This window comes from Podarcis tiliguerta (assembly GCF_965153285.1).
Source record: "Podarcis tiliguerta genome assembly, chromosome: 7".
NCBI lineage: Eukaryota > Metazoa > Chordata > Lepidosauria > Squamata > Lacertidae > Podarcis > Podarcis tiliguerta.
The window spans coordinates 61,191,382-61,208,586 of record NC_139540.1 but is presented as its reverse complement, the minus strand read 5'-3'; the positions used below and the strand labels follow the sequence as shown (position 1 = coordinate 61,208,586).

General features: G+C 42.2%; 1 protein-coding gene across 1 annotated transcript in view; it reads right to left on the bottom strand.

Moving 5' to 3' along the window:
* The window catches only part of LOC310682045 (uncharacterized protein), a gene marked incomplete at its 5' end in the record, with an annotated part of 137,880 nt that overhangs the window by 35,911 nt on the left and 84,764 nt on the right, over positions 1–17,205 (bottom strand). Inside the window, 3 exons of the mRNA XM_083450290.1 lie at positions 2,685–2,848; positions 7,375–7,627; positions 9,034–9,252. Of these exons, the coding sequence (XP_083306416.1) occupies positions 2,685–2,848; positions 7,375–7,627; positions 9,034–9,252 (636 nt within the window). The remainder of the gene's footprint in view (positions 1–2,684; positions 2,849–7,374; positions 7,628–9,033; positions 9,253–17,205) is intronic.

Below are 17,205 nucleotides of genomic sequence, written 5' to 3'. Positions count from 1 at the left end.
TAGTTGTGGCTCCCAGATTGGAAAATGGTCTCCCCAGTGAGTTCTGCCTGATGCCATCATTAGCTAAAACCTATCATCTCTGTGGAATGAATCACATCAAAATTATACAAATGCCAAATCTGATTTTTTTTGTTATTTTTCTAGTTGTAAGGAGAGTCAATAAGTCATGCAGAGAACTGGATCCCCATTCCCTGATAACTGGAGTGGGGAAACATGACTAAAGTTCCTAAGTCAGGCAGATATATGTATTCATTCATTCATTCACTCACTCACTTACATCATTATGGTTGGAAGCAGAAATGTTGAACCCTTTTCATTAGGTTGAACCATATCTGCATATGTCTTTCATTCTCCTCCATTTGATCCTTGATATCCTAATTGATTTGCAGCTAACCTTTGTCAAGGTTAGCTAGACCTGTAGAGGAACTAAACTCTTGGAAGGATCTTGGCTTTGCTCTAATTATCTTATGGCACAATTTTGTATATAGATACTTGGATGTAATTTCCATTGAGTTCAATGGAACTTTCTCCCGAGAAACTACACATAGGATTGCAGCCTTAATTATCAGCTTCATTCTAGCCTGTGGGAGGCAAATCTGGTAAATAATCAACAGAAGTAGTTTTGACGGATCAGTTCCACAGTTGGTTATTTGCCATCCAAAACAGGTAAAGTTTGCAAGTCCTGAGTTAATTTCATGTATAAAAAGCATTTCAGTGAGATTTGTGTTGAAGTGTAAATGGGCAAAAGATGCAAAGTTGATGCATACAGAAATGTCTATGTGCACATTAAGCCTAAATATCTTAATGTGCAACAAGATACTTCCGTAGCCACTCAGAAATGCATTTATCAATAGACATTTCCGTGCACAATAAAACAAAAGTGTTTCTTTTTAAAAATCCAGGTATAATTATATTGTGTGCTTTGTATCTTCCACGGAGCGAAATGCTTGGGAAAGCTTCTGTAATGTAACCAGTTTTGTCATGCATGCTTTGGTTTATTATTTTGTTATGAAGAATTTTAAAAGATGCATTGTCCCAATGAAGTACCTTTTCCCCTTTATTGTAAAACATTATGCAAAGATTGATCCAGAAGGGAAAGAATCTTTGATGATCCCACACCTGTTCCCCAGACAATGAAGATGTTCATAATATTCTCATAAAAATCTGCCTTACAAATGTTTTAATTTAAATTAATTTTCCTGAGTAATAAACGACAGCAGCTAAAACTTATGAAGCCATTCGAAACTATTAAGTCAATGATTAAGAAGGCATTAACATCTCAAAAACTAATTAACTAGACTACCAGTACATTGGACTTGTGTACAGCTTGCAGGAATGTAGAAGATTTGAATTCCCTTTGTAGGGTTTTAAATTGCGTATTCCCTCCCCCCGCCCCGCTTGATACAACGGCGCTTCTGATAATATAAAGACAGAAATGATTTACTTGTGTGCAAACTATCCATCTCTAGCAATCTCATTTGCCAGTCTAAAAAAATATATTCATATTGTTTAGCTAGAACACACGTTTCTGTTTATATTAGCATTGGCTTCATTTTTTTTTCACCAGAGCTGATCTGTGCAAGGGTTCCACTCTTGATTTTCCCCAGCCTACTTCTACTTTCAATGAAGAGAAAGAGAGAGAAACATTCATGTAATGTTAAACCATGCACAGTTCCACACCCACCTTAAAAAAGGAAGTTCAGGTCAATGAGAACCTAATAGAGTGGATTAGCCTTCTAAGGACAACTTAGGACTGTTATTTATGATCAAAATCTAGGCACCAAATCACTTGCCGTAAGCTTTGGCGAACAGGCCTTAAACATCAATTGCACTGATATTATCCCCGTTGGTTTACAACTGGATCACGGTTGATTCGCTATCTGGGCTCTGTTTGCATTTCATGCATACAAATGGACAAAGGGTTGTATCCAGTTGAGTCATACACAGAGAAGATCCCCTGAAATCAGTGGATGCAACTAGTCAGTTGATTTCAGTGAGTCTACTCTGAATGTGACTTAGCCAGGTACAACCCAAATAGTTTTCGTAACTAGTTCTGTGTCCAGCAGTCTATAAATCCAACCTGCCCCCTTGCACTGAGGTGGAGGAGAGGTGGATTGGGCAGAGTGATCCACTAGTGCAGAGTTTCCCCTTCTGTCTACTAAATTTGCAGGCAGGTGGAAGTGCCGCTAGCATGATCATGAAATGTGGCATTCTGGAACTGGGTAGAGGTCTACTGGATATTGAGCTAGTCCCTGTACCATTGCATGATGTCAGTGGGCCTGACTGCTACCCCAGTTCCAAGGTGGTTCAGCAATTATCCTGGCCCCCACCTTCTGCCCCAGTTGGCTGATGACTGGGGTTTGGATAGTCCCCTAAATTAGCCCCAAAAAGTATTAGTCCACAACATGTTTCACAGACCTCCTGCAGGCCATCAGTAGCCTGAAATGGACCAGGAGGGGAAAGCACATTGTGGTTGTTATTCTTACTCACTCCAGGTAAATAGCTGTTTGCAGGCCTGAATTTGATCTTAAAGCAAGTTTAAGAAGCTCTCTCTCTCTCCGTACATTTGCTACACCAAATCCGGCATCTTGTGGCATTTTGTTTGATGAAATCGTGGCAGGCCATTTGGGTACAGAGGGAAGAATCTTACATTTTGAAATAGTGAAAAAGAAAGAAGAGCTTACCTCATTAAATACAGGTACAGGGATGTAGACGAAATGAGAAACAGCATTGTGTAAAGCAGTAGGGTAATCAATATGCCCAGAATGCCAGATTCTTCTATTCTTAAAAAAAGCCAGTACATCTTGGCACAGTCAGCTATGGGTTTGCCTGGAGCATAGTGAAGACGCTGAGACACACACACACACAGACAGAGAGAGAGAGAGAGAATAGTAAGAAGGTCAGTCAATCAATCAATCAATCAATCAATCAATGGTAATGGTGGTGTTATCATTTCTACTTCATTGTGCATGGTGGTTCACAGGGATAGTTAAAGTTTGACAGCAACCACTAAAGCAACATGACACTGTGGTAGGTGGTTTCTCTCACCTGTTGCTGGAGGAGATGTCCATATTTAGGACAGAGAAGTTGTGCAATTGCTATGAGCTCGACCACTCAGTGTTTCAATGGTCTGACTTGAAAAGAAACTATATTCTGTCTGAAAACCAATACAATGACCGCTCCCCGCTTAAAATGGGGGGCGGCCTTTGTGTGGACGCGCGCAGCCCTAGATCTGGAGCGGCCCAACAGCATAGGCTTGGCTTTGCCTTCCCTCAGGTGGGATACCTGGAGGTCTCCGCCTACCTCAGTCAGTTGTCCAATCCCACCTGGGGGAAGTGTTGCCAAGGAGACCAGGCCAGGTAGGGAAGGGATTACCTGCCCACACAATAGAGGGAGGATCTTACCTGAGCCAAGGTCTACCCACATTTGAAATTTAATAAAGTTGTGGCCAATTTAATCCCATAGCACGTTGTCTTGAGCCGTTATTCCACATGACGGGGGGGGGACCGCTCAGGATCTGTGGACTCCGCCTGTCCACGCAATGGCCCAAACAACCCCATCTCACCCCTGTGGGCCACTTTACCGAACATGAAAAGAAGGGCCCTTTCAGTGATTTTCAGTGTTGTCGGGCGATTTAGCCTCGTTTTGCTGGCATGTGCCATTCCACTGTCCCCGAATACCCCCAGAATGACACGCCAATGTGATGTAGCATCGCTGCATGGCACTCAGGAGGGGAAATGTCAATAGCAGCCAAATGGAGGCCAGAGGAGTTGCAGTGACTGCAGGAGTGGCTTGCAGGTGTGTCCAGGTGCACAGACAGGAGTACACAGTTGGCTCCAGAAGTGCACCCTGAGTTTGCGCCTCCCCCTCCCTGTAAGCAGCAGCGACACCCTTGCTGAGAGGCTGTTACTGCAGCTCCACCCCACCTGGGGAGAGACACTCCTGGGAGAGTGTCACAAATCACACTGCAAACATACAAAAGGGGGGCGGGGAGCAATTTCACCCTCTCTTTAACCACTGCAAATACAGTCATACCTCTTGTTATGTTTGCTTCAGGTTGAATCTTTTCAGGTTGCGTCCCGTGGTGACCCGGAAGTAAAGGAATGGGTTACTTCCGGGTTTCGCCACTCACGCATGCACTGATGCTCAGAATGCGCAGCATGCACAGACGCGGCGAATCGTGACTTGAGCAGAAGCGGGTTGTGTTCTACTCATGATGCGAACAGGGCTCTAGAACAGATCCCGTTCGCATCCAGAGGTACCACTGTACTGATTTGAGAACTTTTGCCCCAGTCCTCCTAAAAAGCCAGTACAGATTCTGTCAGGCTCAGCCTCTGAACCACTAGATTCTATCTTAGGTGTATTCCTGACCTGCCAAGTTTTGCCTTGTCCCTGTTTGGAGGGCCTGCATTTTCAAAACCAACCATTCTCTTCATTTTATTATTTATGGGCCACCGTTGATTTTACATAACAGTCCCAGAATGCTTTCCAACATAATCTATAAAACAGAATATACAGAATAAAGCCAAGCAATATTATATAATCACATTGGCGCCTAATTATTTATGGAGGAAACAGAACGTCAGATATTTGCAGGAAAGGGTTTCTGCTTCACACTGTTTATTATCACATGTCATTGCTTTTCTTTGTTTTCTTTTTTGAGTGCACTGTCAAGTGATCTGTACTTTCCCCTTTAATAATAATTTTTTAAAAATGAAAGTGAGTCAACATGGGTCCCTATTTTCCAGGGCTATCAATCTGTCAACTTTCATAAGCGCTAAGTCCACTTAGAATTTTTAAAAAAGATATTAGATCATTAAAATAACTCATGTCACATTACCACAACATAACATTTTAAAATGCTTGATCTAAAATAAATTGATTGGCAAGTAAATCTGAAATAGCAGCTGAAGGAATGCCAACGGCGGGAAGCAAAATTGCAAGTACAAATATGGAAAACACATGTAAGGGATTCGGTTTCATTCTGAAATGGGATATGCCCCTTTTGCGTGCCATTCAGTCAAATGCGTTCCTTGTGCGGGTAGCTTTGGTGGAAAATATTGGCAATTTTCAACGCAGAGCATGATGTATTTTTCATAACTTCTCTTATCAAAGTCAAATTAGAAGTGGTCACAGACGTTCAATGCTCAGATCTGTTTCTGCCTGAACTTGCTGCAGAGGATGGCAATTTATCCAAATTCATCTCATCATTTTCTTTAACCAGAAGCAGGGGCTCTGATGTTCTGCTAAGTGTTTAATGCATGTTCTAGCAAATACAATATCTATAGGGAGAAACCTGGTCTGTTGACATCAACAGCAATTTGAAAAGATGTGGCCCAGTATTTCCCCGAGTAATTCGGCAAAGAATATTTTGGGGGTTTTTGATGGCGCTTATTACCAACATGTGTAGGTCTTAGCAGTTCAAGAATCTGCTAGTGAAACCTGGTTCCCAGGGTATAGGATGCTGCTGCTTTGTCCTGACTGCCCAGTTTAAAATGTGCATTGCTAAGGCTCCACCACAGACCCCAGGCAGTTAGTGCAGGGAGGCAACTGGCAAGCTGAGCTGAGAATCCTGGGGAAAATCTGACACCCCCCAAAAAAGTTAATAAAACAAATTTTTGTTTCCGATTCCTTGCCTATCCTGAAAGCAATATTCATACATTACCTGCATGAGGAATACACCCAGTTTCAAGTTGGAGCAGGTCTGCGCTCACATCCCACCCCTGACCCCAAACTACTGTGCTAGTTCTGCCCTTTGAGTAGCTGCTAGTACATGCAAACTCCTTTGTGCCAGCAGATATTCAAAAATAGCCATGGTTAGATGTTCCAGTCATGTGGAGCATCTGTGCATGAGCAACTGTTTGCACAAAGGCTGGTGTCCCCAGACAGACAACCATGCTCAACAAGAGAAGGGGTCTTTTCCATGGTAGCCCTTTCCATGTGGAATACTCTCCCTAGAAAGGCCTGCTTTGGCATCTTCCAAGTGCCATCATGCAGATACATATTTTATCCTCCTGGACATTTGGACAGTGCTGATGGTCAGGCTTTTGGTGGCTCTTAGTGTTCATTCTATATGGAAGGCATGGACATTCCATGCCTGTTTTAGGTGACCATTTTATTGTTTTATTGGTTTTTTAATGGACTTCATACTTCATGCCACTTTGTGAAGTAAGATGCAAATAAACGAACAACTTGCAGTCTTTGGAAGGAAGTGCTGGTGCCCATGGAGGCTGGTCCATTAAGGTGACTGGACCACGGCCCCACCAACCTCAGCCTGCGCTAAGCCAACCTCCACCTGCCTGCCTTCTTACTTGAAACCAGACTAGGGGGTGAGACTGCAAGTCAGCTTCCTCCTTCTTAGTCTCAGGGCTGCCCTTTTAAAACTGAGCAGGGAGGAGGATGGGGACCAAACTAGAATTAGCTGCCTCCACTTACTGTTGGTCTCCTTGCCTCCCACTATACCGATTCCAAAAGGGCACCAGTGTCTAGGACAACAATGGTTGTGCATGTGAAAAGAGCAGCCTTGATACAGCTTGAAACTGTGAGTGCTTTGCACATGAGTAATGTGTGAATTAGGGCTAAAACCATCCAAGCTTGGTCCATTCCACTGGCCAATTCTCTTCCTCCTGAAAGCATTGGAAAGGGCTACTTTTGCTTCAGTTCACATATTGCCTTAGAACGCCTCCTTTTTGCATAGTAGAGGAGCAGATGCACCCACAACCTCATGCAATTAGTGCCCACTTCTATGCTCCTTCTCCCTTAAAAGAGAGGGGATAAATAGCACAATGGGGCCCTCCATACAACCATCCAGTGGCATTGTGCATAGAACCTTACTTCCCCACTTGCAAAAAGGCAGTACCAATATAATGCCTGAAAAAGTTGTAGACATGAATGAGAGCAAAGGTTTGGCATCACAACCGTCAAAGTTTTTATTAAAAACAAAAAGCCCCACATTTTTTCCTACACATTTTATACCATGCAGCTATTGCTTTGGGGAGGGGGTCAGGAGACAGAAGTTATACTACATTATTTTTAGTTCACTTCTTTAAAAATATTCCTTAGCTTTCCTGTGATATTGCCGTCATCTCTAAGGTTGCTGCAGTCGTCGGAGCATTTCAATTTAAAGTTTTTTTAAAAAATCTATGCTTTTGGTTTTAGTTTTATTTATTGGGGAGCAGTGGGGAGAAGGGATATCATATGTCTTACCATCAAAACTGTGATTAATAACATAAAATTTTCTAATTTTTTAGGGAAAAAGAAGACGACTTTTGTATGCTGTCGCCAGGGGTGGAATTTCATATCATTTGATGAGTCATTGAAGAAAACAAACTTTTACATCAAGGACTCATATCAAAGTTATTTTAAGTGACTTACCCCCAGGAAGGCATCCACTACAAACACTGCCAAAGGGTCTAGCATTGTCCACAGTCCCCAAGCAATGATCAGCTTTGACAAGTAAGAAGGGAATGAGCCAAACAACAGCTGACAGCCCCATCTCATCAGAACCATAAGAAGCATCACTGTGTTCAAGGTCAAAGGTCCCACCACAATCATGGCCAACTCTTCACTAGTGCGTACCAAAGAGTTCTGGTAGCACAAATCCACCGTATGAGGATAGAACTGGAATCTAGAAAATAAAAGAGGGAGCAGAGGGTTCGGGAGACAGGTAGGTTATCCTACTTGATGGGTATACATCACTTACACAATTATTCATGTTGTGCATTTTAATAAGAAAGTAGCCGAAAGATGTATCTCATTGTGCCTCTCCAGTGATGAAAGGTTGCTTTGATCCAGCAGAGTGGAAGGGGAATGTGATTTCTCCCTCTGCAGGCCTCTTATCTGCTTATGAGGGCTGGGGGAGCTTCAGAATGACATTGAAAGTGACACAGGAGAATGGGAATGTTACAGAAATCACATCTCTGTGTTTTCACTCCATGCATCCTCAGGAACAAAGAACCTCTTATAGGTGGAAGAACACAGATAGAACTCTGGATTTGTTATGCAATCATAACTGAACATAATTTGGGGGGGGGGGGTTAACACACACACATGCCTCTTAAGGCACACTCAGAAAAAATGTCCTGGAAATCAGTGGGGGCCATGTAGGTATCTAGTGCTCTTTCAGAAGGCACATCTTTCACCCCTCTCTTAGCAGAGTGAGTAAATTTATCTCCCAAGCCTTGACATCAAGACATTCTGATCTATGGGAGCTGAGGTCCTATTGTTCTGTTTTGAGCAGTGGTATGTTGTGACCCTGCAAGGTTTCAGTGGAAACCCTGGACAGCTCCATGCAAGTCTTAGACTGCAGAGTTGAAATACTGCTTCAGCAGCAGTCAATGTCAAACTGAACTTTAAGTAGGAGCTGCAGCTTTATCTCAGTAGCCAGATTTATCTTCCATGAAAGGAACTAAAGGGACCCAGCTACTTTAGCAGTCATTGATTCTGACATAGTGGGGGAGACTGTGGTTCCACTAGCGCTTCTAAGCTGGAGTCAGAGGACTTCCTCAGGCTGCAGAGGTACTAGTACTTTTGCTTTTACACCTAGGGCTGGACCAGAGGGCAATTCCCATTCTCATTTCAAATACCTGGTCTCATCCCCTGAATTAGGAGAGTCTGGCCCAAAGGTCATGACACTTACCAAAAGTCATGACCAAAGGGAGAAAAAATCCAGAACTGTGAAAGATATCAAAACATCAAGTATAGGATTTGCTGCCTGAATGTGTATTTCAGAACAGACCATAAGGGCTTGGTTTTAAGCTCTTTGCCTATTGGCAAGTCTTCCTTTCAGTAGCGTGGGAAGAAGACAGAGACTGAATGAGATGCCTGTAAGATACTTCTGCTGTCAGCTTTCACAGATAGTCCACACCACCATTCCAATCTTCACAATTAACCAAGTGAATGGGAAGTAAGTAAGAGTGTGGCTTGTTGCCTATAGACCCAAAGGTGATGCAAACATTATTGGGCCTCTCTTTTTGTGGCATTATGTAGCATAGTGCTGTGTTTTCCAAAGCATAACTTCATTTCCATACTTACTTCGTGACAGGAACTGAAATAGCGTGAAGTAAGACCCACTGGCTGAAATAATGAAGATACAGTCGGGCAAACCAGAGCAAAACTACTAGCAGCATAATAGACCACAGATCCCAGGAATACCAGTGTCCCCTTCCAAGTTCAGAAATGATGGCATATACACCAAAGTAGAGGTGCTTTGTGATGCTTGTGGACACTCTGGTTTCAACCGCAGGATGGCAGCTGCAATGGCAGAGATAGGAAAGACAATGCAATGAACATAGTCAAACACAATGGACTCTTACCATAAATATGAATGTGCACATTGTTTGTCAATGCCTTATATACTTTGTATCAGTGCTGGATTAAACCCTGTGGAGGGCCCGTAGGCAGTCGAAATCTCGGGAGTGTGTGAGGTGGGCTTGTGCACACACTCTAGTGAGATAACATTGAACTAAGAAAGCTTAATTGTAATTTTCTTTCAAGATCAAATCAATATTATTTTGATCTGTTGTTGTGGAGCCCCTAAATGGCGTGGGGCCCATAGGCCAGTGCCAACTCTACCTATTTGACAATCCAACACTGCTTTGTATTTGAAGTAGTCTGCTCAATTGTATTCAGGTGTATTTAGGGCACAGAACAGAACAAGCAGTTGCTAATTACAGAAAGAGAGGTGTCAAGGGTCTCGCCTACATGGAAGGTAAACTCTGCATCTGAGACTCCCTTTGCCTGTTCTTAGGTGACTCACAAAGGTGGCTGCCAAGGATGGCAGTGGGTGAGGAATGAGTGGGTATGTAACCAAACCGTCTAAGCCTGAAAATGCATTGTGTGACACTTAGCAGTATGCAGAAGGACAGAAGGAAACCATCAAGAGGCAAAGGAACTGGTATGATGAGGCTATGCTGCTCACCTGACCTCCATCTGGCTGCAATGCTGCTGTAGACTGGGACCGAGAAGGGGAAGGAGAGGTGGCAGCAAGGTTGCATGGGGCAAGTGTGCTGAACAGAGCCAATCCGGTGTTCCTGTTGGTGCACTTGCATCATGTTGACCTCACGGCCACCTTGCCCATACAGTTTGTTCTTTCGTGGTCTGAAGCAGCTGAAGGGAGGTGAGAAGAGCCATGCTGCTTGCTATTGAAGAGGGGAGCAGGAGGCCCCATCAATGCATACAGAGCTTCATGTCTCCAAAACTAACATTCAAAATTATAATTAATGGTAGTAATGAAATAAATGAATGAGGATTTCACAAATGCAAGCCAGTTATAAAAGGGCACTTATAAAAAGCAGTCGATAGAAGATTCTCCATCATAAAACGAGAGATAACATTGGGAAGCTTTGACTAGTCAGCTGTTGTTTGATCTTTTAAAGGTTTTAAGTGGCGCTCTTACAACAAAATTTGCCGTTGGTTAAAAATTAAGCCACCACAGTTTTAAAACCCCGAAACAAATTAATTAATGCTGATAATGATGCAAAAGCACACAAAAAAACCTTTTGGAAGAGTTCAGGATCTCTTTAATTACATAGCTTATTTGTTCTCTGTATTAGCAATAAGGCCCATTTCAGAAGGGAATAATTGTGGCAGCGCTATTGTATAGATTTTTGTTTCACAATCAATGAGTTAAGTGTTTAATGGTTCTATGATGCTCATTGGCCCATTTTTATATATAAACCAGCCTGAGAGCTGCTCTGAAACTGGCTGTCATAGGAGAGAGAAAGCAGAAAGGAAGTTGCACTGTGCAATCATTTACTGCTCAATGTGGTGTGATCTGCCCTTTAGTTAATTACTCTGCTTCTTCAAAGCAAAGAAAAAAGGCAGGCGCACAGATGCAAGCTTGGCATTATGTCTGCAAGAAACTGGAAAATCTTTGCTGATTCAAAGCTGAAAAGACAGTCGCTTCTTTGACCTTTGGAAACTTCTAACTGTTGTGCATATCTCCATTGATTAAAATGACTAAGCAGCTCAGGCCGCCAAGCAGGATGTCAACACACTTGTAGCATTATTTTTATATTGGTGCTGTACTTTGAACATTCAAAAAGCCTAAAGGTCTTGCTATTGAAGCATGCGGGGAATGCTGCTGCTGCTGCTGTTGTTACTGCTTTTAAAAGTATCCTATGAAGACACGCAATAACCAGTGATCCCTATTTATTTAACCCAATTTCTTGACATGCACAAATCTTTCCCTCTAAAAAGAAGAACAATAGTGTGCTCTGTCCCTTCTGACTTTGGTTCGTAACAGAGGGCTTCTCACGTATCACGGGGTGAATACTGCCAACGCAAGCTTGGAAAATGAGCACCACTCCCATCAAGTAGCCTAGCTATGGCTGACCTAAGATAGCATCACCAGTGCATGCTGGCTGGTCAGGAGAGGAACTGATCCTGCACTACCACTGGATGGGCCAGAGAACAGCAGCTGTCAGATGATAGAGGAAGGAGGTGGGGGAGTTAAAGGGAAGCACCAGATGCAGGAAGAGGGGACTTCTAAGGGCACATAGAAGTAGCCCAGACTCATCCTCTTGATAATGGGGTCACTGCTGTTTACCTGGATGAAGCAAGGTGGTAACAGGTATAGGTTCAGGTGGCCATTGTGGCTGGGGTGCCTTTGTATGGCTTAGGCTGCTGTGGGTACTTTGTCCATCCCTTGATATGTCATATCTGCCACAGCATGCCTTAGTTGCATGTAAAAGGTAAAGGTGAAGGACGCCTGGATGGGTAAGTCCAGTCAAAGGTGACAATGGGGTCGCTACGCTCATCTCACTTTCAGGCCGAGGGAGCTGGTGCTTGTCCGCAGACAGCTTTCTGGGTCATGTGGCCAGCATGACTAAACCGCTTCTGGTGCAACAGGACAATGTGATGAAAGCCAGAGCTCATGGAAACGCCGTTTACCTTCCTGCCACAGTGGTACCTATTTATCTACTTGCACTTTGACATGCTTTCGAACTGCTAGGTTGGCAGGAGCTGGGATAGAGCAACGGGAGCTCACTCTGTTGCAGGTTGATTTGAACCACCAACCTTCCCATCGGCAAGCCCAAGAGGCTCAGTGGTTTAGACCATAGCACCACCCGCGTCCCTCTGTGCTGTAATGTATTGTGTATTGAGTTGTCTTTGAGAAGTGTTGGGAAACTTCATTTGATCCAGAGCACTGTGGTTAGACTCCTGAACCGCTGCTGGGTATCAGGAATGCATGATGCCCAAGGCAGATTGCTGATTGTGACCTAGAGATTGCTATGACATAGACTATGCCCAATTTCTTAAAAAGGCTTACATCTGTTGATTTGAAAAATGCTGAAGGATCTGACCCTAAAGATGCTCTGTTAGAATGCAAATCAAGCTGAGCTGAAAAACAGAAGAGTCAAGCCACCAAAGAATGCTTCAAGTGCAAATGGACTTTGGGGGGGGGGGGGAAACATTGCCTGTAAAACTGATATCACGGAGCACAATATATACCGAATCCCAATGAGTTCCAGAGTGCATTTTCTCAATTTATGAGTATATATCTCCCCCCCACACCCCGCCCTAAATGCTAGGCATGTAAACTCAGCATGGAATCTAAAACTCAAGCTGTGTTATTTCTAGCTCATATTTCATCAACTCTGTTAAAGATCCTGAAGGAGAAATTCTGCCCTCAGTTACACTTGGGCAACTCAATTATCTTAAAGTGGAATTATACAGGAACAACTGAGAACATGGTGGGGGAGGGATGCTTGCACCTGTGGACCTAAAATGGAGATTTATTTATTTATTTATTGTAGCTGAAACATTTCCAAGGTGCAATTGCAGGCATATGATGCTAGCTCTTCTTTACGCCCCTTTTCTAAAATGAAAGACTGGAGAAGCTAGAAGTTTATTGATGTCCATGAAACATACATCAGATACTAGTGATGGCTGACAACTCTCTTGATTTTCATAGAACAGTGATGAAATCAGTCATAGACTGAATTAAAAGCCATTGTTCATGAATTTTTGGGTGGAAGTGCAAAATAGGTAGGTTCTCATTAAAATGCAGACTGAACCAATTTTCTCTCCCTTTCCAAGAGAACAAGTGATTTTCTTTCTTAGCAGGCAGGCCTGTACAGGTGGAAAGGGCAGTTTTCAGCACCCAGGAGTCCGTCAGCATACCCTCCCAGGGAGTTCCCTCAAAAAGCAATAAAAATACAAGTAAAAAAACAATAAAAACAAGTCAGGTAAAGCATAATTGAAAACAATAAAACAGGCAGTAGAAACCAATTGCAACACGTTTTCAAATCAGCTTATGGTCTGATTTGAAGGCCTGTCTAAATAAAAATATATTTCCCTACCAACTTTGGAGAAAACCTGGTATAATCTTCTACTATATATTTCAAAAAGTGCTTTGTCCATTTTTGATAGATTCAGCTGCCTCTCAAGATATTGCTGCCAAAATTAGCACAAGGGTTTCTGCAGTGGGAGTGTTTGAATCACGGGTGCCATTTTGAATAAAGATGGCAGACCAAAATGTGACTTTGGCATGACTTTTGGCATGCCAGGTCCAATGTGTTCTGATTTGGAAGCCACTGAAGCTATTGTTACACCGTTTGGAAGGCCTTCACTAAATTTGGCATCATGGGGCCAGCCTGCTCCAATTTGGATGGTCCTGAAGACACTGTTGCCCAATTTGGTGTGATGAGTCGCAACTGCACCAACCTGAACGCCGCTTGAAATATTGCCACCCGACTCAGCATGAGGTGAAGGTGACTGTCTTCTTTGATGTTTTGGTGTTGAGTGTCGTTTTGAATAAAGATGGCAGACTGAAACATTTGCACCCCCATGTTTGAATGCTGTAGGATGCAGTGAACCATGTATCAATGTGCGTATGTGTGTGCACGCACACAGCACAAAAACTCACCAGCTATAGAATCCATTTAAAATTCTCTCCTTTTTTGGTTTCTTTGAATTCTCTTTAAGACTGAGCCCACCAGATATTGGATGCAAGAAGGTTGGATGCAACACACTTAAGTGGCCAGATGGTTTTACCTTGATCAGGAAACACCTCTAATGGTAAACATATTATTTAGGGAATTAAAGTAGTACCGAGTACTAGGAAAGAGGCTTGTAGATGCAACAAAGCAATAAACACATTTCCAATTTAAGGCAACCAGACACACACAAAATGAAATATCCTAGGGGGGTAAACCATCTACAGAATTTCCCCGTTTTCATTTTTTAAAAAAAATTACGGCAAAACATTCTGTAGAAAAGAAGGGGAAAGAACAACAATAAGCAGACTTGCTTCTGCTCTGAGAATCCCTTGAATATGGTATGTTGTACCTTCCCTACCTTGACACAGACTATCTCCCCAAGGACATTTGCTTTATCTAGAGGGGGGCGGGGAATTTCCATCTTCCTCCAGACTAAATACTGTTTGAAATCCTGAAATGATTATTCACTCAAACACCAGCTGCAACGTGAAGGAAAAGCACATCTTTGCTTGCAGGGCACCGGGGAAGAGACTCTGGAATTGCTTGTCATGAAAGATCCCCTCAGTATTAGTTGGAACTTTACAGCAAAAGTAGAACAATTCTGTGAAGAAAACATCACTGGGATAGCTAGCTAGGCCATGACAGCCAGAATTCTGGTCACCTTTGTTAACTTCCAGAGATGGAAAAAAGAAAGCATTTTTAAAAATACATATTTGGGGATATATTCATTGAGAATGCTGCATTGTAACTTTTGAATAAATGTTTTTAAAAAGTTAACCAAATAAATAAAATACTTATTTTATTTACGTGACAACAAAGGCAGAAGAACCCACTGAAGTTAGCAAGTCTTGCTACTGTCAACATTCCCCTTTCTACTGTAATATAGCCACATTGCTTGTGTAGCGTAATCTTATCCCCTGCTTCCTATGTTCTTTTTGGCAGTTTCTGCCTAGGTTCTTCAATAAGTTCTCCTGAATTGTGGATATGCAGCAGGCTGCTCACCTACTAAAGAATTATCTCTCTGCTATCCTATCTGGAACTTAAGAGACGGCTGTTGAAAGATTGCTTCCAACTCTGGAGACTGCATATATTTCGACAGCATTTTTAATATAGCTTACTATATAATAAAACTGTACGGATGCCATCATGCTGCAGTTTGTGTGGCAGCCCCTAATTCAGTTTTACTTGCTATTTTGCTGTTTGCGGTTTGTGGTATTTCTTCTTGAAATGAAAGGCAGCATATATATTCCTTTAACAGATAATAAAACAAGCAAACAGATAAATATTATCTCAGATAAATTCTCACAACAACCTTATCAGATAGGTCACCATTGTCAATACTCTGTTGCAACTGAGGGGCTAAGGCTGAGAAACTGACTTGCTTCAAGTCACCCCATGAGTTGGTGGCTGATGAAAGATTTGAACTGGCATTTCTTAGCTCACTTTCCAGGCCACTGTGCTACAGCAGCTCTCATTTTTAAGCGTAAAGTTTAGATTGTAAAGTTTGTAAAATAAAAATAAAAAAATAGTGAATGCAATTAAATATTGGAACAGAATACTCAATGAGTTTGGTTCTGCCTAATTAGCAGCCTTGAAATCAAAACCAGGCACCTTTGCAAGTACATTTAAATGATTTGGTGTTCAAATACTGGAGAAATGTCGAAGAACCTAGAGTCCATGGCATTATCTTTTACTTGTATTGAACTGTAACCATAGTCAGATACTTTAACACTGGTTAATATAACATAATATTTTGCTGTTGGTAGGTGGGAGAAACAAATGTTCAGGGGGAATAATTTATTTGACCAAATTTTGGTAGCTTTTAAATGCAAATCTTATCCATGTTTCTTGTGACGTGTCTCTCAAAATAGAGACAATAGTGCTATTTTATTAAGAAGCATTAAATAAGTAAAGAGGGAGCCTCTATCAGAGGAGATACAAATGTTATTAAGAATCAATTGAATAATGACAGATTTTGCTATACTTAAAACTCTTTTCAATGTATCTCTTTAGCAGGGAAATTTCAATTGGTAAGAGGAAGATAAATGGGCTTGGAAAAATTTCAGTAAACTAAAATGCATCATGGAATGCCAGCGTTAAGTTTTTCTTCTCCATTTTATAGCGAGCTATTGTAGTTAGTCAACTCTTTCAGACTGTAATTTGGGCTGATGGCTCTGAAGAAAATCCAGCCATTGAAAACTAGATTTAATTCCTTTTGAACCACTCTGATTTTTTGAAAAAATTCTTTTTAACATGTCCCAGCACTGCAAAATCTGATGAGAAATCCACCTTGAACTGTGCGCACTTTGACACACAATCTCTCTCTCCCTCTCTTTCCCTAAGGCAAAATGATCCTATATTCAGCAGGGTTTTATCACAGTATTCTAAAGGACTCACACAGAATGTACCTGATAGAACTGGACCAGAATGTCACCCATGATAGAAATTACGATCAAGACATGGTGGATACATAATGAGAACCTTATCTATTTTGCAGTGGGCTGTGATTGGTAGAGAGTACCTTTAGGGGGTTGTTTACAGAAATCAGGTCTCCTGCATTAAAGGCGAAGAGGGAGGAAACTGTGTAAGCCTTTATGCAGTGTTCTTTTTGTTTGCTTGTGATATGACACAATAGATACTGGCTGTATTTATAGTATTCAGACAATGCATAAGCTTGCTCGACTGCTCTTGGGGAGTTGCTTCCTTACAAAGAAAGCCTCAAAGCCCAGAACTTTGTACAATATTACCCAGGTAGTTTAGAAATGAATAGCATCACCATTTCCATAGTCTGTTTCCAGTTCTCAGACTATGAGTCCTTTTTGATCATGTAGCCAGAATGCCCCACCTCAGTACACAAGAGGGAGGTATCAGTGGCCTTGGAGGAAGCCCACAATTTGCAGAAGAACAAGAAGGATTTGGGGAAATCTATTGGGGGTCCCTCCTAAACAGCTGACTCTGCACTGTATATGCACAATGGCCATGTAATGCTGACTGGGGAAAAACAGAAAACGCAGCGCAGAGAGGAGAGAGAGGAGTGGCTGGAATCCCGACCCCCAGTACTCCAGAATGCAACATTTGATTGCAGTTCCTGCTTGTTTCATTAGCGAATTCAGGTGGCTGAGGGATGAAAGGATCTGCCCATTTTGGTTCTGCCAGTTTCTCATTTTTTCAGTCTTAAATTCGATTCTCCACATTTCCACAGCAATTTGCAAATTTTATTCTTAAACCCCCCACCCACCCATGAAAATTCATCAGTGTTTCA